Raw genomic sequence first — 23137 nt, 5'->3', positions numbered from 1 at the left:
CACCAAGACTAAATGTAATTACTTAAATAACACAACTTGTCTCACTTACATTATTCTTCGGGAATACAATTACACACATAAATATAAATAATAGTTTAATAAAAATGCAATGTACAGATTAAATAAATAGATCTATAAATACTTATATAAGCTATTTATTTTAGGTATACGAATATTCGAATTATAATTATTTTTGTTTCATTTTTGTACTATTACTACCTAAATTGTTATACTTGGAATAATTGAATTAGACATATAACTGTAATAATTTACTATAGTTTACTACCTACTTATTAGGTATACACCTATATTAAAATAAAGCGTGTGTTAAACTATAGTATAATTAATTTTTGTATTTTCTATTCATACAGTTATACAGTATTAAACAATATTTTTTTTTGTATTTGCTACAATATTTCAATAAAAAATTGTATATGTCCTACTCTTACACATTTTAAGTACATTAGGTACCTATACCTATTATAGCAAAGTACACACAATTTTTTTATAGTAAAAATTACACAAATTACAAAGTTAAACATTGTTCATGAAAACTGAAATGCATTAGCATTTAATAACGAGAAAAATAAAAGAATACAGAATTGTATGTTCAATAATTTGTTTGTATCTAATAATGTATAGATTAGAATTTTGTCAAAGTTCTAACTTCAAATGCAAATAAAAAAAAAATGGTAATCACCAATCGGTAAAAAAGAACAATTAAAAAAAAATCAAATAGATTAATTGATTATAATTATTAAATATAGAAATTGTATAAAAATAATTATCCCCAAAAAATATTATTACTCAGTGTATAATAAGGTCTATGATTATTAATTATTTTTAAATTAATGATAATATTATATTTATAAGTATATGCTGTATAATAAATATGTAATACAAAAACATTTAGCATGTTGCTGGTAACATTTGTTCCATTGGTCATAAAAAAACTCTAAAATAATTATTTTATAATAAACATTGTTGTAATAAAAATGTATTTTATCCTATAGTCTATAATTTATATTATACTAAGTTAATATTTTGTACTTAACAAATAAAAATATACTAGGTATAAAGATAAAGAATGAAAGATACATTTTTTTATATTTTTTCACATAATTTTATGCAATAAAAAACAACATTTTTCAAAATAAATATGTTTTTTATATTTTAATATTTTAAAAAATTATATTAAATAGTATAAATTTTTCTTGAGGAGTTAGATACCGACTGTTTTTAATGAATTGAATGTAGACAATTTCTATGTGTCATAACTCATAACGGGTCATATAAATGTGTGCGTTGTAGTAAGTGATCATTTTTTAATTTTCATATATTCAATTAATATAATATTTAAGAACTTTTAAAATTGTTCTTTTTTTCCCTGTTATTTTTTGTTTGTTCTTTTTTCCGGGATTAAAAAAAAATGTGACTATGAATTTTAATATTTTTTTACGGTTAAAGATAAGAATAATTTTTGTGTGATCTTGTATTAAATTACGAATTAAAATATGGTTTACGGATTATTTTGTTAGTTTTTTACTTTATCTATAAAATTACATGATGTCTGATAGTTGATAAAAAGATTATTATTGGCATAATTACATATCCACATTATTTTTATAGGCTTAATTACATTCTGTGAAATGTTTTGAATAAAACAATAACACGTAAGTACCTAAGTGTATTACATTATTACCTGTAGAAATGAATAGGAATAGGAACATAATATTACCTATCGATGACTAAAATGCTAAATATAATATGTCCACTTTTTCAAAAATTGGTTTTATATGTCCAATCAAGAAAACTAGAATATTATAGATGCTCTTTATGATTCTGCCAAATATCTGAAAAATCAAGTGTCTAAAATTATTAAAAGTGCGTTATTTTAACATAATAATATTTGTCATTTTACGAGCTGATTATATTTTTGAATGTACAAAAATTATAAGTAAAAAAAAAAATGCGACTTATAATTATTTTAAATAGATATATCAACATTGGTGCTTATTTTAATCGGACAAATGTAACATGTCCGGACATAAACTATTTAATAAAACTGATAAATTCAATTTTGGACTAGCAAAATATAATACCAATTGCTATTTACAATAAGTCCATTCTAATTCCACTAAAAAATTACTTAAAAAAAATAATAGAAAGTTTTAGTCGAGTTAAGAGGACGTTATTGTGTTTACCCATGTTGTCTCTGTCTTACTAATGTAGATCATAGCAAATTTTCGTTCAGCACAACACATTTTGTGATGTTAGCTTTAATATTAGAGTAAATTTACTTATTATCAAATTTAAAGGTAAGAATATTATCTAGGGCATCGCATAGGCTTTTATTTATATATTAATTTTTAAGTAACTGGTTATGTAAAATATTAAAATTTTAAAATGCTCGTAACTCGCTTAAAAATAAAAATACCAATAAAAGCCTATGAGATGACCTAGATAACATTATTACCTTTAAGTTTGATGATAGGTAAATTGACTCTAATATTAAAGCTAACATCACAAAATGTATTCTGCTGAACGAAAATTTGCTATGATCTACATTAGTAAGACAGAGACAACACATGCGGGTATAACGACCTCTTGAGTTAGAAAATTAATATTATAGGTACAGTAAATTAAACACCATATTATCAGGTTAACACATAGGTAAGTTTAAACTTGCATTTGAAAAACTATAGGTATTTGAAAAATAGTAAAACTTTAAATGGCTTTTCTGAACATTTTGGTATTTGTGACGGTAATCGGTAAAAGTTTGACAAAAAGTCCGGATTCAGTTTTTATAGTCGGGCAAAAAGTCCGAGCACATTTATAGTGTCGGACAAAAAGTCCAAAAATACAAAATATTTTATAGAATTAATATTTATTTCTATTTTCTTATTTTCATTTATAATTATATAATTTTTTCGTCCGCGATTCATTATTGTGACATATCATATATTAAATATTTTGCTCTTTTAGCCATCGCTAAATTAATAATAAAATAGAAAACGATTAATGTTTTATTTGTATTAAATCATTTTATCAAGCTATAATATGTTGCAGTAGATCGCATTGGTATTTGTACAACACTAGTAAATAATAAAAAGTAGATGACTTATATTATATTGTTAATCGTTTCGTACCTATATTATATTTTTGGGATAGCGATATTATTAATATTAATCGTTTAATGACTAATGAGTAGTCAGAACTATGGAACCAATAATCTAGTCTACGCTATACAACACTAGTATATTGTACCATTTTCACGTAATGACGATGATAAAAAATAATAATCACGATATTAATAATAAAAATAATGCTATTCGGCGCGGAGTCGTAATATTATTATTTTATTATCGTTGTGCATGCGCGTCACCAGCGGGCGAGCGTACGCGCGCGCCGCGACGTCTGGCGGACGGCGGTGGTACCGACGACCGATGCGGCGGGCGGAGCGCGCGTTCCGGCGGACGCGTAACGACACCATCGGCACTTAGCGGAGGGGGAAGACGGTGGCGGCGCGCAACGGTCGGCCGAACGTTCTGCGCGCCCGTATCTCAAAGCACGGGCGAACGGCCGCACCGGTCGATCGGTTGACGGTGGGTGTTGTTTTTTTTTTCCCCACATTACGTTCTTCTCTTTCACCCCGTTTTGTCGCTGGCTGACAGAGTGGCGACTACTACTACTACTACTACCACTACTAATCAAACGATTGATTCCGTGTGCCTGTGTGTGTGTGTGCGTGCGTGTGCGCGTTCTCGTACGTTAACGCCTGTCCCGCGCGCGACCGTTTGCGCGCGCGTGTGTGTGTGTGTGTGCGTGTGACGTGTTTGCGTGTGCGTGTGCGTGTGTACGTGCGTGTGTGTGCGCGTTTGCGTGAACGGTACCGTGCATATACTTTGTTTATACTTCATGTATATACACAATAATAATATATAATATATGTACTACACATACCTGCGTCCGCACACATGCATATATATATATGTATTTATTGTAATATTTACTTATATTACCTACGTATATAATATTGTTATGTATATACACGTACACAATAAATCGAATGCGTACATGTAACAACATATGAATGAAAAAACAATATTTTTGTGTAAATCATCGCGTGTGTATTATAATATTATTTATTATAATAAACAATAATATGCGTCTCGTGTCGTGAGTTTTTTTTTTTAAATTAAATTTTTATTTCGTTCCATTTGTTTGTTCTCTTTTCTCCGTTATTGTTGTTTTGGTGATAATAATAATAATAATAATAGTAATAACAATAATAGTAATAATAATATGAACGGCGTCTGCGATTGGTCGCGACAGCAGTTTTCCAGTACTGGTTCCGCGTCCGTCCGTCAACACAGCAGCAGCAGCAGCCGCCGCCGGAACCAACGACGACGAAGCGTGCCATCACCGCAGCACTGACGACAACGGCGACGGCGATAACGACAGTGGCGGCGGCGACGACGACGACAACGACCACCACGACCGCGGTATTCTCAAGAGTCGCGAGGAAAACACTAACCGAACGTCGACGGCCGTACGGTGACGACGGTACCGCGGGTTTTCGCGTGTGATGAAGGTAACGTTCACGACGGTCAGTCTCCCGCAACACGAACCGTCCGTGGTAGTACGACCGCTGCGTCAACAGCAACGACGAAAACGACTTCCACTGCAGCAACCGCGGACTCGTAACTCGCCTTCCGCCGTCGGATGCCATCTTCGCACTCGGTAGTGACAAAGACCGTCAACCATCGCCGATAATAGTTTCTGCATATTATTTTCGTTTAATGTACAGACCGACGCACAACAACAGCAACCTGTAAGTAAAACATGACGATCGCGTCGATAATTGTTTATTACTTATTTTACGGTACCTGTTCCCGTTTGGTTTTTTTCCCGTCTGTCTATCGCGACAACCTCAACAATGACGTCGCGCGCGCGTACACCTGACCACTGGCGATATTATCTGCGATAGCGATCGCATGCCAGTTTGTTTTAATAAGTACTATAGTTAGTAGGTAGTACTATCTCTATTCTCTACGATTTCGTGATACGTGCATGTCAACCGACTTGCCGTTGTCTAAACGTCTGGATGTGACAGGAGTAATCTGGTCCGACTAGCAGTGATTTATTTCGATACTTTTATATCGTCTCACATTTGATGGCATTGGTAATTAATGAATGGTACGCCAATGTCAAATAACATTTGGTACGTTGAACACGTCATGTATTCTACAACTAGACTTTAATTAGACTGTTACTATTCTGACTTTTTGAACGTATGTATAAAAGTATTGATGTACATCCACAACGCACATTTCTTATTAATTATTTACATTTTCTCTCTGTTTTTATATTTTTCAAATCTAAATGAAAATAAAATAGTTTTTTTTTATAAGTTTATCTAATGAATCTAATGAGATAACATGTCATCCATTATGGTAGCATATTTTAATTAGATAGGTTAACTTACTACTTACTTATTATACTAATTTTATTAACCTTATAGGTATATATATTATAAATTAATGAAAAGTTATTTCAGAGTTATGTTACTATTGCATTATGAAGTAACATTTATCATTAATATACCTAGTAGATAGATTATTATACGTTTAGATAAGAAGGAAGATAAAAATAATGTGTTTGAATTATGAATATTTATAATGATTACCTATTTATTTTATTTAGTTATTCTTCAACAAGTACATAAATCTATTTTTTTTTTAAACTTAGTTTTACTCAGTTATAGGTAGGTATTTAGGTACCATTTAAAATGTGCAATTATTTAAATATCCACCCAAATATTGTTTTAATGACCTTAATTATAATGTTATATTATTACTAATCATTTAAGAATATAAAGTAATAAAAGAACATCACAAATAAATATAGCCATATAGGTATAATAAGGGTTTTTGATTAAAATAATAGAATAATGAGATAATTCATTAAATAAATTTATATAACAATTTTCTCTTTTAATGGGAATACTTTTATGTACTTTATAAGTTAAAAAAATACTTATAGTTGAATAAACCAGTTAATACTATGTTATTCATCTAATATTTACAATATTGTAAAATAATATTAATTTACTCCCTCTAACATAGATAGTTTATAAAAATTGTAAAATAAATAAAATATCTTAGTGTATAACGTTATGCAAGTATTGTTTTTGAATAGTCACTTAAGAGAACACCCACATGTGTTTTCTCAGTCACACAAATGTAAAACAGCAAAAACTGTTTTAAAAGGAATAGAACTGCTCGGGCAGTAACGATAGTTAAAACTCCAAATTGATATACAATATAGTTGAGAACATTATCTGTGAAATATCATTTTTTTTTTTTTTTTATATATACCATTTGTATGAAAAGAAGTTCTTATTATTAGAAATCCATTATTTTTGAAATTGGATAACTTTTTTTGTAGTTCCAATATCGAAAAAACCAAAACAATATTTCAGAACCAAAGTTCTCCTTTTTATAGATAAAAATTTTGTTTTTTAGTTATGACTATAGCCTTCTTAGTTCTTTTTTGCGCAGAATAGTTTTTGTTATGTTTTAACATAAAATATATTAAAAAAACCAAGATGATATTAAACTAGAACTTGAAAATAATATTTCAAACTGTTTCCATGTAATTATATTTAAATACTGGATAATTCCATAAATTGTAGATGTAGGAAATCTATTGTAGCACCATTTATTTTATAACTATACTTCGGCCCATGACAAAAGTAAACTTTGTCTTGATCAAAACATATCAGAGTTGATGTCCCCCCCCCCCTTCTATTTTATTTACCGAAAACATTGTAAGTCTATATATGTGAAATAGTTAACTTATCTTGTGGCCTAGAGTATCAATGCTAGTTCATAATTGCAAGATTACTTAAATTATTTGTATTTGTTGGTAGAGTAATAACTTAAATAAGTATTCATTGTAGAGACAATACAGTATGAGAAGTTACAATTTTTAAAAATTATAAATAGTTTATAATGGTTTATAATTTACTTACCCTATAATTATTAAAAAATTTAACTTACCTACTCATAACTACAATATAAAATATAATTATGAACATTTTTTAATCTACTATTTTTTATTATTGTTAATTAAGTATTGACTTTTTATTTGGTATATATTTTATTTTTAATCAATGTTGTTAAACTTTTATAATACTAATAACAAAACTGTTGTGCTCCCAACACCCCTTTTGAGATTCCAATAATGTATTGGTTTTATACAATATTCAATAACAACATTTTTGAGTATTCAATATTTTTAGTACATTGTCTCTTCTAACCGTGGTTAATTAATTAAATTGAAATTAATTTAAGAATAGAGATTAATTTTTTTAACTAACGGCAAGCAAAAAGTATAGAGTATCCTACATTTTTGTTTATTATTAATGTTTTTTCTTACTAAATTGATTAAAACCACAGCTTAAATACATTAATTATGAATTTTTAATAATTTTAAATAAAAGTCTATTTATTATAAATTTATGCTGTATAATTAATTTAGCTCGTAATTTAGTTTAGAATATTAAATACCCATATTTATTATATGGGTATTTATTTAATTCACAAATTAAATTATAAATTTATGAAGTTTAAAAGTAATTAGAAGTAATGTACCTAATATTGTATACATTCCATATGTAAGGTGCCAGTTTCATTAGAATTAAAAACAATTAGGTTTAAATTAACTATTATTAAAAATATTTGTAAATACCCTCCTTGTAATAGAATGGTTTTTTAATTTATTATGACCAATAGAATATAATTGTACATTTATTTAAAAAAAAAAAAATTATTTTGGTATAAATTCTACATATTTAATATTTATATTATATTTATTATTTGAATTAAATTAGGTATGCTAAGTCTTTATTAAATATAGAAAAATCTGTTTTTCTATAGGTTTATTTTTTATTGGCTCCTGGAAAGCTGGGTGGGAACAGTTCTTCTGGGGTCGTCGGTTCAAAAGTGAAGAAAGGTATATTTTTTTTTTATTAAAAATAATTTTTATTGGTACATAATATTACATTTTAAAATGATTTTTATTCGTGTTTGTTTTCAAATTGTAATGACACTAAATTAGAACAGTAAAGTTAAGTAGGTACTTCATACATTTATTCATAATTTTTAAATGCAAAAATAAAACAATGTAAAAAATAAATATTCATTATTAATACTGGTTAATAATATTCAATTTTATTATTTCATGATGTATTATTCAAAACGTTTCCTAGTGTAAATAGTCGAATATAATCTTATGGTTTATCAAACAATATGTAAAGCGTAGGTAACAGAATAATATCATTAAATTTTAAAGATTTTAGTTAATTGAATGTCATAAGACTATAACTTATTATATTAATCTAACTATCATACATTTTAATAATTTTAGAAAACTATTACATTTTACTATAACCATTTAACAATTTTTATTTTAGTTAATAATAATTAAGCATTATATCGTAGTAATTCGTAAAAATTGTATTTTATAATATTATGTAAAGTTGTGAAAAGTTATCATATATTTAATCACAAAAGTTTTTGTATCTATAATAATAATTAATTAAAAAAATTCACCTGTATAGATTTGTTCTTCAAATTCAATTAATATACCTAGTATTTGTAATTTGTTTTTTAACTTATTAAATATTTTTAATTCTTGTTGATTTTGTTTTACAGATTATAAATTAAATTAATATTTATTTTTACTAATTAATAGATTATTAAATTATTTAAATTACCGAATTAATAGATTATTAAATTATTTAAATTACCGAATTAAATTATTTATTTATTATATTTGTTTGAATAAAAACCGTACTTAAAATATTTATGTATACCTACCTATAGTTGAATATAAAACATGTATATGGTTAACGTTATACCTACCAGAATTTTTATACTGTTGTTTTACTATCAAATTACTACTTTTTTTTCGGTTACTTTTCCATTTATCATTTATTAAATACTAACTTATCTTGAACATCTAATGAAAAATCTTTAAATTTTTAGATAAAATTTAATTGAATAAAACATGCATATGAGTTAACTATACTTTAAATTAAGAAATTAAGCAATTTATTTTAATAGTTAAAATTTATTGTTATTTAAATTTTTCAGGCAATATGACTTGAAAGTAGGGTACAACGATGGTCATCAAAGGACCATAGCAATGAACGGGGAAATTCCTAGTGTACCTATAACAACTCTGGCTGGCATTTCAAGTTTAACAGATTGTAAGTATTGAATTAGTGAGATTTTTCTCTGATATATTATTGAATTATTAAAACTGTATGACAATCAAAGTATTTTTGATCTTCAAAAAAAAAGAGTGTTAAAGGTCATTATTTTGTATTATTTAGGAATTAAATTTCTTTTATACAAATTTATTGTAAATATTAATACAATTGATGTGTTGGTTTTAAGGTATCTGAGATTTAAAGTTTGATTTTATTAAAATTATCATAACTGTATATTGTTCGTGTAACTGAGAATGATAGGAGTAATATTTTCAATATTTTTGTGTATTTAATGGATGTAATTTAAAGATACAAATACAGTAACTTTGATATAAACTTTAAAGTAATATACAAGACTTTAATATAAAATAAATAATTATTTTCAAAAATTGGTGAAGTATTGATATAGAATGTAGATATTACAGTAATAATAATACTAAGATTATAATATAGCCTTAGTAAACAAAATATAGTTAGTAATTTTTTACAAACATACAACAAAAAACTTGTCCATATCTGCGGTTGGAAATGTGGTTAAACTAGAATATGGCATTATGAAATAATGTAAGCGAGTATCTTAGCGTACAACACACATTAATATTGTATAATGTAACTTATTGATGCCATCCTTGTCTTAATGTTTAATGAATTATTGGAAAGTAAATTATACTTGTCTACATAGACCTGTTACAAAATATAATATTATTATTTCTCAATGCATATTTAACTTTTTTTCAATTATTCTATACCACAATAATAAAATTATCAGATTATAAATTTGAATCTTAAAAAATAATATATGATAAATATCATTTGATATTAATAGATCAAACATAAAAAGTAATCATAGTATTTTAATATATTTCAAACTGATGGTTTTACAAAATATAAATGTATAATATAATATCTTGTTCAGTACAATTACAACATTTTTAACATTATTTTGTTTTTATTGTTATTAATTTTATGTTCATCTTATTATGTTTGTGTCTTATAATTTTAATTATACTGAATTTTGAAAATACATAAATTAAATTTTAAAAAACATACATAATCTGTGTGATATATTATATTTTATAAGAAATATAAAATTATTTTATTATATTAAAAAACATTTTTATTTGAATAATATTTGATTAACATTTGAATTAATTTACAGTGTTACCTGAAATGCCACTGCCTTCACCTATGCCTCAAACATTAGGTAATAAATCTTTACTATTTCATCCCCGTGTAGCTGAAGAAGCCGATATTTTACTTAGCCTTCGAGATGATACTTTGGTACCACAATTAATTCAGTCTTTAATAAATACCTCATCAGACCATATGTAAGTGTTATTTATATAGGTACATATAATTTAGGAAAATATTTATAACTAATGTTATTGATGTTTTATATTTTTTTAGACAATTGAAAGACAAATATATGTACACAGAACATTATAACAATCAACAAAACATACCTGAACTTCTTAAAGCAATATTACATCAAAACGCTAATGTATTTAGAGGACCACCGGCAATATTTCAACAACAGCAAGGTAATAATAATCAATTATTGTAGGTACATTGTTTTGCTAACTATACTTTTTTTTTGTTCAGTTATGAATATATTTTTTTTTATTAATTCATTCATTATCCTAGTAATGTATAAATCTCCTAATTTAAATTAACTCAAGATTAATTTTTAGAATTTTCTTATTTGGCAAAGAAATTGATTTATAAAAAAAAGTACTGTTCATCAGATAAATAGTTGTAAAAATGATTATGTTTTGCATGAATAATTGAAGTTTATAGTTCAAATTTATTTCATACATTACATTGAGTATAAAATTTATTGAACACCTTTGTTAAATTTGTCTAGTGTTTTAGATTTGACTACAAATATTTTTATCATTTTAAAACTATTTTCTAATTTTTAATAAATATTTTATTCAAATATTATGTTTTCAAAAATAAATGTACTTTTTACCATATTGTTTATATTATTGGTAATAATTAAAGATTATGTTCTTTTACAATGCAAAGAATTAATAATAAACCCGATAAAATATAAAACATTGATTTTTTTTAAAATTATTTTTATTTAATTCATTTTTCAGAGAAAGAAAAAAATATTGAAACCAAAGCTGTACACGAACTCAATGAAATTAATAGTTTTGAATCAGCATTGATTGAACAACATGATTTATCACATAATGAACTACTACAGCAATCTGAGATTTTGAATGAGCTTCCACATCAACAGCAACCTGTTATAGTGAGAACACCTCCTACAAAATTATCCAGATTGTTATTAGATGAAGAAGGTAAATTAATTTTTTATCTTTTACTTTTCTGTAGAACTTGAGTTTTTTTATTTATAGATAAAATATTAAATTATGTTGAAATTTTAGAAAATGATAAATTAAATGTTCAAAACTTGGAGCGTCAATTTTCTCAAATAACAAATAGTTACGATGTTTTCTTAAATCAACCAACAATTTCATTAACTCGAATCGATCTTAGTCAACATGGTATTTATTTTTCGTGTTACAAGTACATAGGTTAACCAAATAATTTTTTTTTATTATTTATTTTAGTTGTGAACAAAAAGAACATGATAAATATGGAAGAACTGACAGAAGATAATGATTTTGGATTAGCTCTTGCAGAGAGACCCTCAATTACAAATCAAGGTTCACATTTTTTTTAAATAATTTAAAATTGTATTTACATATATAATGAAAAATGTCGTTTTGATTTTTGCAATTTAAGTATTTATATTTATTTATTTTTATTGCCATTAAGTAAATTGATAGTAATATCAATATATCTAAACTACAATTTACCAGTATTAAACTTAATTCGAATCTATTACATAGCAAAATAACTGGTAGTTTATGTTGTTACACACATATGAACATAATATTTATTATTTTGATTATAGTATTTAAAAATATTTTGAAAATATAAGTGCTTTATTAATATTATTTTTTTGTTAGAAGTTATAGTAACTATATACACTCAGTATAGTTTGTATTGAGCTTTATATTTTTTTCAAGTTTGATTCCAATTTTAATGTTTTTGTTATAACATATCTAGTATTAATTAAATATTTATTTGTTACATACCTTTAACATAAATATGATGTGTTTATTTAATAATAGATAAAAGAAGTTTTCCTTCACAAGTTGAAAATGAAAGTTCTGATCCAAATGATTTTGGGGTATCATTGACTGAGAGAATTAAAAGAAGAAAAAGAGCTGCCCAACAATCAGAAGTCAATGACAAAAATAATAGTTTTGATGAAAGTAATTATTATTTGTTATTTTTTTTTCAAATTTGGACTTTAAATCGTTATATTTATATATTATGATTGCATAATATTTTTTAATTAAATATTTATTTATGCTTATATGTTTCATTTCAAATAGTAATTGTATGTTGTATTTCTAAATAATTTAGATGAATGTATTATAAAACCTAAATTAAGAAAAGTTGAAAGAAAATTTGTACCAGCTGTTGAAAAGTTATCTGTAGAAGAACTAATGGAAACTAATACATATCAGAAGTTCAATAAATGCATTGAAAAAGTATTTGAGAGCACTGAAGAAGTTGATACATTGCTAGATTTTGGTAATTGATAATATTATAATCTTATTAATAGCAGTTTTTCAGAATTTAAATTTGTTATTTTAATAGGGGAAAATGATATCCCGCCAGAAGCTTTAATACCAAAATATGTTCTTCAAGAATTATGTAGCGAATCGGCTAAACTTAAAACACTAGGCGCTATGGAATCAATCCCATCAAATAAAATAATTCGTATATTAAGCATACTTGAAAAAAATATTAGAGATGGTGCAAAAGTATCTCCAATAGCTGATCCAGTAAGCAAATACAAATATCACCTGTATACTAAATACAACCTGAATACTAGTGTTAATATTTTCTTTTCTAATATTAATTTGTTGTTTATTTTTTTAGGAAGATGATGAATGTGAAAGAAAATTGTGGATGGAGTTAGCGATGGAAAGAGTTATGCGAGCTGTAGATGCATCCCTCACTACCCTATATGTGTTAACTTCACCAAAAATGCAGAAAAAAGTTTACATGGAAGATGTTATTGACAGAGTAGTCATGTTCACTAAGTATCAACTACATAATACAATTTACCCAGCGTTTGATCCTGTCTATAGGTACATTAAAAATGATTATTTTTTTTATAATTTGATTGAACTGTAATTTATTTTTTGTTTCAGGATACATAAGAGTAATGATTCTTATGCAGGAAGTGCACGTAAAAAACGTGCTCATCCAAAAGAAGTTCGTGATAAAAATGTTCTTTCCCTATATACCAAGTTGGCAGAAGTAGTTTCGCTTTTGGCTGAGCTGTTACAAATTCAAACTCTTACTGATACAGCTGTTCTTCATACTTCATCAATGGCAGTTTCGCCCTTTTTTGTTGAAGAAATCAGTGAATTACAACTTTCTGCATTAAAACTCGTTACAACGGTAAATACAATTTGATACATTGGATTAAAGAAATACTTTCGAAATTAGTAAATGAAATTCGTTTTTATTTAGTTCATACATTGTCAAAATTACTTAAAAATAGTTTTTTAGGTTTTAATGAAAGAAAATAATTTAATTAATTTTTATTTGAATAGATATTTACAAAGTATGACAAACACCGGAAATTACTACTAGATGATATACTCGCATCTATGGCACGGTTGCCAAGTTCAAAGCGAAGTTTAAAATCATTTCGAATTAGTTCTGAAGAGTATATTCAAATGTTATCAGCTCTAGTCTTACAATTAATTCAATGCATGGTTGTACTTCCATCTAATTTAGCAGATAAACAGTCAAATGTAAGGTTTCTAAATACTCAATTATAATTTTACATGTATTTTAAACTGGATAATTTATATAATTTTTACTATTTTTTTAGCTTGATCCTGATACATTAATTATCAGTAAATTCAAGACTGCTCGTTCAACTGCATCAAGTTTTTTGCACGTGTTTTTATCAAAATGTAGTAGTAAAAGCGAAGAAATTGATTACCGTCCAATATTTGAAAATTTCATTCAAGATCTATTAACTACTGTGAATAAACCAGAGTGGCCAGCATCTGAACTTATGCTTAGTGTACTTGGGAGGCTATTAGTTGCTAACTTTGTTAACAAAAATTTAGATATGTCTCTTAGAGTAGCCTCCTTAGACTATCTTGGTGTTGTAGCAGCTAGACTGAGAAAGGATTCTGTTACGTCCCAATTAAGATTAAAAACTATTGATTCTATAATTATGGATATACGAACAGAAGAGCTGAAGGATGAAGATGGTAATTTAATGGTATGTATTGATGATACTTATAAATATTTTAATTTGATTGTAGTTAATGTATTGGGCTCAATCTTCTACTTTTATTGCATTCCAATATTTATCATTATTAAGATTATTCATTATATACATCTCTTTCTTGGTCTTCAACCCTTTTGTTTTTCTTCTACATTGGTTTCCATTACAACTTTTACTTCTATTGAATTATCTCTTCACAATTCAAACTAACCTATTTTTTCTCCTTTTCAACCATACAATTGTATATTATTTTTTTTACTATCCTATCTAGTAATAACATTCAATTTAGCATTCTCATCCTGACTATACATTTCCTCTGTTCTGTTTTTTTTGCATACATTCAGATCCATATAACATAACTGACCTAACAAATGTTTTAAAAAAAAATTTTCCTCTCAATCTTACTGGAATTTTCTTGTCACTTTAAACACATGACGCTTTTCTTAATTTCATCTATCCACGCTTAATCCTATTATTTTATATATTCCTTAAAACTGTTATTGGTTTGTAATATTTATTCTAACTGCTTGAAGTAATCCATGTTGCATATTAGCTTATATGGCTTAATGTTGAACCTTAATACATATTTACTACACTAAAATTTTGTGTTTCTCCATATTATACACTCTTCACTCTTGTCCTTGTTTCTTCATATATATTATATTCCATATTACTTTTATATAATATGCCTTTGGTAGCTACTCTTTTCTCAATGCCACCCGAATACCTCCATTGGAACTTCATTAATTGATATGTCCTTCCTTATACATACTATAGATAATTTTTTTCTTTTGTTATCCTATAATTTTCCTCATATAATATTAATATCAAAGTGAATTGCCTGGTAATAGAACCATACTGATAGATTTATTGAGGTTTTTTTCCATGTGTCCATACTTGATACTCATAAATAGGGTCAGGATTTATATTTTCTAAAAAAAACTTCAAATAATCTGTTTTTGTATTCACTTAAAAATATTCAAAATTATGTAAAATATGCCTATTTTTACTATTTATTTTAACATTATTCGTTAAATATCTAAATTTTTGTAATAGAACTATTGATAATTTAATTTAAGACTATTTATTTTTATTTTTAATTCGCAACATAATATTAAAACAAAGTTTTTGGATTTAAAACATTTTAAATATTTAGTATACAAATATTTTGTTCTTATTAGTATGGATGACCTTAGTATAGAAGACTCACTTAATGAGAACTCAAAAATCGGTTAAATGTTCTGTTGATCCGTGTAGCCGGAAATTAATATTTTACTTCTTAAAGATTGTTATAATAAATTGATGTATGATATTTATTGTATCAATAAGCTTTATTGTATTATTATCTTTGTACAGGCTATATTGATAGGATACTGATAGTTTATAATATATTATTATTATTCACAGGAAGAAGTTCAAGAAGTTCAAGATGATGAGGAAAGAATACAGTTTTTGCAAAGAGTGCTTTTGGATTATTTGGCTATTAGAAGTCTTTCAGAACCAGCTTTAAGGCATGCACGACATTTCTATTTAGCTCAGTGGTACCAAGATAATACTGACGCTGGAAAATCAACTGACTCTTTATCAAAAAGAAAGAAAGAAAAACGTTCGCGAAAAAAATTTGGTATTTATTACATAATTAAAGTAATAGAGTTGTTAATATTTTAAATTTCTCATTTAAGGTTCAGACGACGAAGATGATGGCGAGAGTAGTGATTCAAGCAAAGAAAATGAATCTCGAATAGATGCAAATAAAGCTGTTGAAAATTCAAGACTTTGTGATCAAAGAAAAGAATATTTGCTAACTAAAATCAATCCTTATGATAATCAATCTACACAAGTTATGCAAACATACATTGATTATGATAGTGCTGAATTAGTTGCAAGATATTTAGCTTCTAAAAGACCATTTTCTCAAAGTTTTGATACTTATCTTAAGCATGTGAGTACACAATTTGTGTATATTAAATATTTATATAATCTTATATATATTTTATTTATTATTTTAGATTATCAAGGTTTTGATGGAAACCTCTGTAAATATAAGAACAAAAGCTATGAAATGTTTAACAATGATTGTTGAAGTTGATCCAGGTGTTCTGGGCTTAAAAGAAATGCAGTTGGGTGTAAGTCATTCTTTCCTAGATCACTCAACTTCAGTTAGAGAAGCTGCTGTTGATTTAGTTGGGAAGTTTGTTTTGAGTCGTCCAGAATTAATTGATAAATATTATGACATGTTATCCACTCGAATATTGGACACAGGTGTCAGTGTACGAAAACGAGTGATAAAAATAATGAAAGATATATGTATTGAGTGTCCAGATTACCCAAAAATTCCAGAAATATGTGTTAAAATGATACGGCGCGTGAATGACGAAGATGGCATTAAAAAATTAGTTATGGAAGTGTTTCAAAATATGTGGTTCACTCCAGTACGAGAAAAGCCTACTCTTGATACAAAAATGTTATTGAGGAAAGTCTTAAACATAACTGATGTTGTAGCAGCATCAAAAGAATTAGGCCTAGAATGGTTTGAGCAATTATTATTAAGTTTGTTTAAACCTAAAGAAGATAAAGATGACACAGCAAAAGTATCTACTGAACCTCCAAAAGCTTTACTTACAGCTTGTAAGCAAATTGTAGACTGTTTAGTGGAAAATGTTGTAACACTTGATGGTGGCGGTGGAGGTACATCACAACAGCTTGTTGCTTGTCTTACTACATTATATCTATTCGCTAAAATACGGCCACAACTTTTAGCTACACATTCTCTCACTCTTCAACCATATTTGAGTTTAAAATGCCAGGTAAATAATTTTGAATTATATGATTAATATACATGATATATTTGTTTATTTTTTATTTAATTGTTTAGACACAAGGCGATTATCAAATTATTAGTTGTGTGGCAAGGACACTTGAACTTGTTGTTCCATTAATAGAACATCCTAGCGAAATATTTTTATCACAACTTGAAGAGGATGCAGTTAAACTCATTATGAAGCATGATCAAACTGTAATTTTAAGTTGTATATCGTGTCTTGGATCTGTGGTAAATAATGTAACAAGAAATTTTAAGCTCATCCGGGATTGTTTTGGAATATACTATAGTAAGTGTGGAGTATGATTTGCTGTATTTTATTTAAATTTAAAAATACATAGTTGATGATTGTGTTAAATATGCCAGTATACAAATAAATATCAAAAATACATTATGCATATATTATATTTATAATATAACTGCATGCTTAATTTATAATTTATTTCTTTTTAGGGGTAAAATAACCTGTTGAATATTTTAAATAAATATTTAAAAGGATGTAACACTGACATTTGTTGTTTCTAGCTTATAAGTGCATAAGATAACAAATTATCAGCAATGTCTGTGTTTGTTTGGGGGTTTTTACGATAATTTAGTTATTAAGCAAGTTATGACTTCTGAGCATTTTTAATTTACACTAAACACGCAAACTTGCTGAAAAATTGAACTATCATAAAAATAAATCGCATATAGCACAAATAATGTTCTTACCATCAAGATTAAGCTAAATGTGATCTGCTGAGTGTAAATTTGTTATCTTATGTACTTGTAAAATGTAGACAATAAATGCCAGTGCTACGTCCTCTTGAAATATTGGTAGATCAACATTGTTTTCATAGCTTTATCATTAAAAAAATGAAACTAAAATTTGAATTAAATAAATTTAAATGATGATTAAAAATTATAAAAGTAATAACTAAAAACAGTTTTTATGTACAAGAATAAATAACAACTTGTTCAAAATATGATCTTGAATGAATAATTCATAAGTACTTCATTAGTTAAATTATTTACTAGCTTTATTTTTATAAGCTTTCATTTTAAATTAAATATTTTCTGACCATTACAGAATAATATTGAATTGAACTCTTAATTTGTGTGTATTTTATTTCAGAATATTTAAGCAATTTTCAAAAATTACACCAGGATAGACAGACAAATCCTCAAGGTTTAATACCACTACGGCCAATATTTCGTCGTTCAATTTATATTATTGGACTAATGTTAAGATTCTTCGATTTTACAGACAAAGATGTGTATGGTGATGCATACCCAGTAAGTCTTTTATATTTTAAAATCAATACATTTTTCTTACAAAAGAATTTTATTTATTTTAATAGGATAACATTAGAGATTTAGTGTATGACATAATGTCATATTTTATGCATACAAATGAAGATGACACTAAATTATTTGCTTTAAAAGCAATTGGATCAATATGTATAAGGCATTATGATTTTATGTTATGTCAAGATCTTATGAACACATACCTTGATATTTTATCAAACAATAGTGTCGCAAATATAATGAAATCTCAAGTATGCATTTTGAAAATATTATAATTAAAATTAAGTTATTATAAATCTAAAATATGCACTCAATTATTTCTAGTTTTATGTAAAATGTTTATTTAATTATACAATTTTAAATAAAATTATTTTTCTAGATTTTGAATAACATTGAAATATATTTAGAAGAAGAAGAAAAAAGAATGATCAAACAGGATTTAGAATGTAAGTTAATTTTTTTTTATTTAATGAGAAGCAAATAATGTTATTAAGTTGATAATAATATTCATAATTTCTTTTAGGGTCGAAAATGTCTAAGAAAGAAAATTTAAAGGAAATGGGTGATGTTTCTTCTGGAATGGCTAGTACAGTTATTCAGTTGTATCTCAAAGGAATCTTAAATTCGTTTTTACATACTAGTGTTCAAGTTCGGCAAGCTGTACTCAAAGTTATACAATTAATTTTAGCACAGGGACTTGTACATCCTGTTCAAGTAAACAAATTATAAAACTTATTAAAAAGTTACAGAAAATTCATAATTTATGTTATGTTTATAGATTGTGCCTTATCTTATATGTATGAGTACCGACACAGAAAAATCAGTTAGCAGTCGTGCTGATAAACATTTGCAAGAGATAGAAAAAAAATATCCTGGATTTATACACATGGGTGCTCAAAATGGAATAAAATTATCATTTCAGTTACAAAGCATTGTACAAACCGATGGTGAAATGGTTAGAGGATATCGTTTAAAAGAAAATGATACTATCCCAAGTGCTTTAAATGGATGTCTATATTCTATTCTAAGAACTAAACAACAACGCAGAGCTCTAGTTTTGTCAATTTTAAAACAATTTGAAGATCAAGGCGTATGTTAACACCTTTTTTTTTTTATAAATTAAGAAGTACTTCACCTCATATATTTATTTTATTTTTTATTTTTTTTATAGAAAACAAATTTAGCTCAAATGCTATACTTAGCGGATAACTTGGCATATTTTCCATTTCAATCGCAAGATGAGCCTTTATTTATTATACATCACATTAATACAATGATATCGGTCAATGGAACTAATTTGCTTCAAAACTTTAGAGAGGTTAGTACAATCTAATGTGAAATAAAGTTTTATTCCATTACATATTTTTAAAGTACTGTATTATTATAAATTAATTTATGATTTTAATATTAAAAAAAAAAATCAAACTGCACAATTTGATATTTTAGTATGCTATTCTTGTATAAAAAAAAATTAAAGTTAATAATTTTATTTAAATTTACTTATAGGGTCTTCTTCCTAATCCTAATGCACCAGTACAGTCTAATAAAGTAGAAGGTGGTGTTGAGGATGAAGAAGATGAAGATGAAGGGACACTTGTAGATAGAGTACCTGATGATATAACAATTCTTCAAGAAGTTCTTATTAAATCTCAGGGTTGTCTTCTACTTTTAGTTCTCAAACTTTATCTGAAAACTGTTTATGGAATAACAGATTTGTAAGTCTTGTTTAAATTATATTTTTATTAATGGTTATATATGAATTATTTTTAATTGAAAACATTTACTCCAGAAAAATAACTCAATATTCACCGTCAGAATCTAGTAAAATGTATGATAAAAATTTAAGTAGAAAGTCAAATTCAAAATTCAATCCTAAAGCTACGATACAAAAGCTTAAATATGGATTAGAAATAAATACGGAAGATTTACAAAAGGCTAAATCAGAATTGATTGCTTATTATTTAGAAGTATGTATATTAGATATAATATATTTTTTTAAGTTTATTATATAATATTTTATATTTACAGTTAAAACATTTGATTATCAATCTTGATCCTGACGATGAAGGAAATGAAGATGCTGGAACTCCTAAAGCTTCAAAGAGTGTTCCATCCACACCAAGTAATCATGTAGGTAGTACACCTACTCAAATCCCAAACACGCCCAACCACAATGATGTTTCTAATGTATCTTATGAATCGCCAGAATATCAAAAACAAGTAATTATCAAATTTATATAATATTTTAATTTTGAATGTCTAATAAACTATAGTTACTACATTTATTTATTTATTGTAAAGGAATTCAATATTCCTTAATGTACATTAAAATTAAACACTTTTTTTTATCATCAATAAAAACTTAATAATTATAAAGAATTTATTAACTGGTTTATTCAAACTTGTTATTTTTAAGTGGATTCAACTATGGTTTTTCTAAATTTCAAGTATCACTTGTATTTATTGGTGTAAGCTATTTTAGCAAATAAAATTTATTTGAAACTAGATTTTGATATGAACATTGAATAATATTTGTTTTTAATTTATTACTCTTTAATTTAATAAATAACTTGTACATTTTTGCACTATTGATGTAAAATTTATATTAATAAGTGTAAAATATTTAATCTTTATTTAGTACCTTAATTATTTGGTATAATGCCTTGGTTTAATATGAATATATTAAATTAACTTATAGAAAATTGTATGCTTCTATTTGTTTATCTTAGAGGAGGTACACTTAATTTGTTCAAAAGTTAAAATCTTAATATAAAACCTTATACGGACAATCATTATTTGTCTCTGAGGCACTAAAGTTTTTTTCTTGTCTTAGCTCAGATTTATCTAGAAGTATGTGATATAGAGTTATTCTTTCTTATAGATAAAACAACTTTATTCTTATAATTTGAAATAAAATTAGTTATTTACAATTGTTATGGTGCTAATCTTAAAATATTAATGATTTAAATTTATATTTTTTGTTGTTACACAGAACAATGTGCAATCAACACCAAAGGTTCCTAAATTGACGATCATACCTCCAAAACCTCCATCGTCCAAGCATTCTCATCATCATCATCGATCACATAAATCGAAAAAAGCTGATCGTCCTAAAAAAACATCATCATAAGCGAAAGAAAGCTAAAGGTGGGGGCAGTTCTGAAGATAGTGACAATGTCTATAGCGATCCAGATTTCTTAATATAAACAGGTACCTTATTGTAATTTAAATGTGCTGTAAATAGATTTGTTGTACATTTTTTTTTGTTGACAGATGAATTATTTATTTTTATGGATAATTAATATTAGATTTTAAGTGCTCAATTGATCATTCTTCTATGCCTTGTGCACTTGAATACTTAAGTGTTTTCAATATGAGCACATATTGTGAGGTCTGAAACTTAAAATGTCATTTGGTTTAACATTATTTTATTTTGAAAATAAATAATATTTTCCGAATTGTACAGAAATAGTTTTTTTTCTTGATTTATATAAATAGAGAAGAAGCCATGTCCACATGTGTTGTCTTTTTCTTATAAACCTACAACATGACTACTTTGTTCTAATTTTGTGTTTTTACTTTTAATATTTATTTAAATTGTCCTATTATCAAACTTAAAGGTAAACATTTTCTATATGTCTGGTTTTTTTTTATATTTTTATTTTAAAGTAAGATTTGAACATTTTTAAACTGATACTCATATCTTGTATTAAAATAAAATATAAAAAATGTAAGGCACATAAACAACAGTTAATATTAACTTGACCTTAAAGTTTAATATTTATAGGTTTATTTTTAGTTTTATGTTAAATATTAAGACTAACAACACAAAATTGAAACTGTTAAATTTAAGTTAACCATATTTGTTTCTAAGACATAGATAACCCTTGCGGATGTGGTATCACTCTAAACAAGAAATATCTTTAGTTTTTAAAGTGTATGATTGATCTTATAATAATATTATTATACAATTTTTTTGATTTATGTATTGTAACAAATTATTTTAACATTAAAGCCGCCATTCTTCATAATGTTTTATGGTTTTTTTTGTTTTTTTTTTTTTTTTTTTAATTGCTTTGAAATGAATTTGTTAACCTAATGAACTGTTTCAAAAATGTATGGTCAAAATTAAAGTATAGCTATTTGGTTTTTAATCATAAGACATTCCTTAAATTTATTTTATTTATCATTAGATCGACCAAAATTATACAAATTCTGTACTAAATAATAAATTGCAAAAAAAAAATACATTCTCTAAATTTTAGAATCCTTAAACAAAACTAAATGTTAATATAAATATCCATTTTTTAATTTAATTATATTTGTTTTATAATTCTTATAGCAACACTTATTATTTTTATACATTTCTGTTATTTATTAATTAGGTAAAAATCATACAAGTTAG

General features: G+C 26.0%; 1 protein-coding gene across 3 annotated transcripts; it reads left to right on the top strand.

Moving 5' to 3' along the window:
• Nucleotides 1-3842: 3842 nt before the first annotated feature.
• LOC132928052 (nipped-B-like protein) lies at nucleotides 3843-22763 on the top strand. Of its 3 annotated transcripts, none has more exons than XR_009661953.1 (29): nucleotides 3843-4834; nucleotides 9162-9277; nucleotides 10440-10608; nucleotides 10688-10821; nucleotides 11383-11589; nucleotides 11677-11796; nucleotides 11863-11958; nucleotides 12430-12573; nucleotides 12728-12898; nucleotides 12965-13152; nucleotides 13250-13461; nucleotides 13525-13777; nucleotides 13933-14136; nucleotides 14217-14618; nucleotides 16032-16248; nucleotides 16307-16566; nucleotides 16634-17431; nucleotides 17500-17734; nucleotides 18560-18720; nucleotides 18786-18983; nucleotides 19112-19178; nucleotides 19256-19446; nucleotides 19511-19822; nucleotides 19904-20050; nucleotides 20239-20447; nucleotides 20522-20699; nucleotides 20761-20952; nucleotides 21725-21942; nucleotides 22006-22763. XR_009661953.1 is itself a non-coding variant. In XM_060992615.1 (29 exons), exons 3-29 carry the CDS (start codon nucleotides 9214-9216, stop codon nucleotides 21860-21862), a joined length of 5667 nt encoding a protein of 1888 aa, XP_060848598.1. In that variant the 5' UTR covers nucleotides 3843-4834; nucleotides 7944-8019; nucleotides 9162-9213; the 3' UTR covers nucleotides 21863-22763. The 3 variants fall into 3 exon arrangements, 2 of the variants coding, with proteins under 2 accessions (XP_060848598.1, XP_060848597.1); XM_060992615.1 differs by adding an exon at nucleotides 7944-8019 and having other exon boundaries at nucleotides 21725-22763; XM_060992614.1 differs by having other exon boundaries at nucleotides 21725-22763.
• The last annotated feature ends 374 nt before the right edge of the window (nucleotides 22764-23137 follow it).

The sequence above is a fragment of the Rhopalosiphum padi genome, chromosome 3 (genome assembly GCF_020882245.1).
Source record: "Rhopalosiphum padi isolate XX-2018 chromosome 3, ASM2088224v1, whole genome shotgun sequence".
Taxonomy (NCBI): domain Eukaryota; kingdom Metazoa; phylum Arthropoda; class Insecta; order Hemiptera; family Aphididae; genus Rhopalosiphum; species Rhopalosiphum padi.
The sequence above is the reverse complement of the archived record's forward strand: the minus strand, read 5'-3'. Positions and strand labels throughout refer to the sequence as shown.

Coding starts and splice junctions, on each gene's coding strand:
- LOC132928052 (XM_060992614.1), top strand. CDS start 4,803: ATGTACAGACCGACGCACAACAACAGCAACCT. Junction 12,899..12,964: donor TGATACATTGCTAGATTTTG/GTAATTGATAAT, acceptor TTATTTTAATAG/GGGAAAATGATATCCCGCCA. Junction 13,462..13,524: donor GCGTTTGATCCTGTCTATAG/GTACATTAAAAA, acceptor TTTTTGTTTCAG/GATACATAAGAGTAATGATT.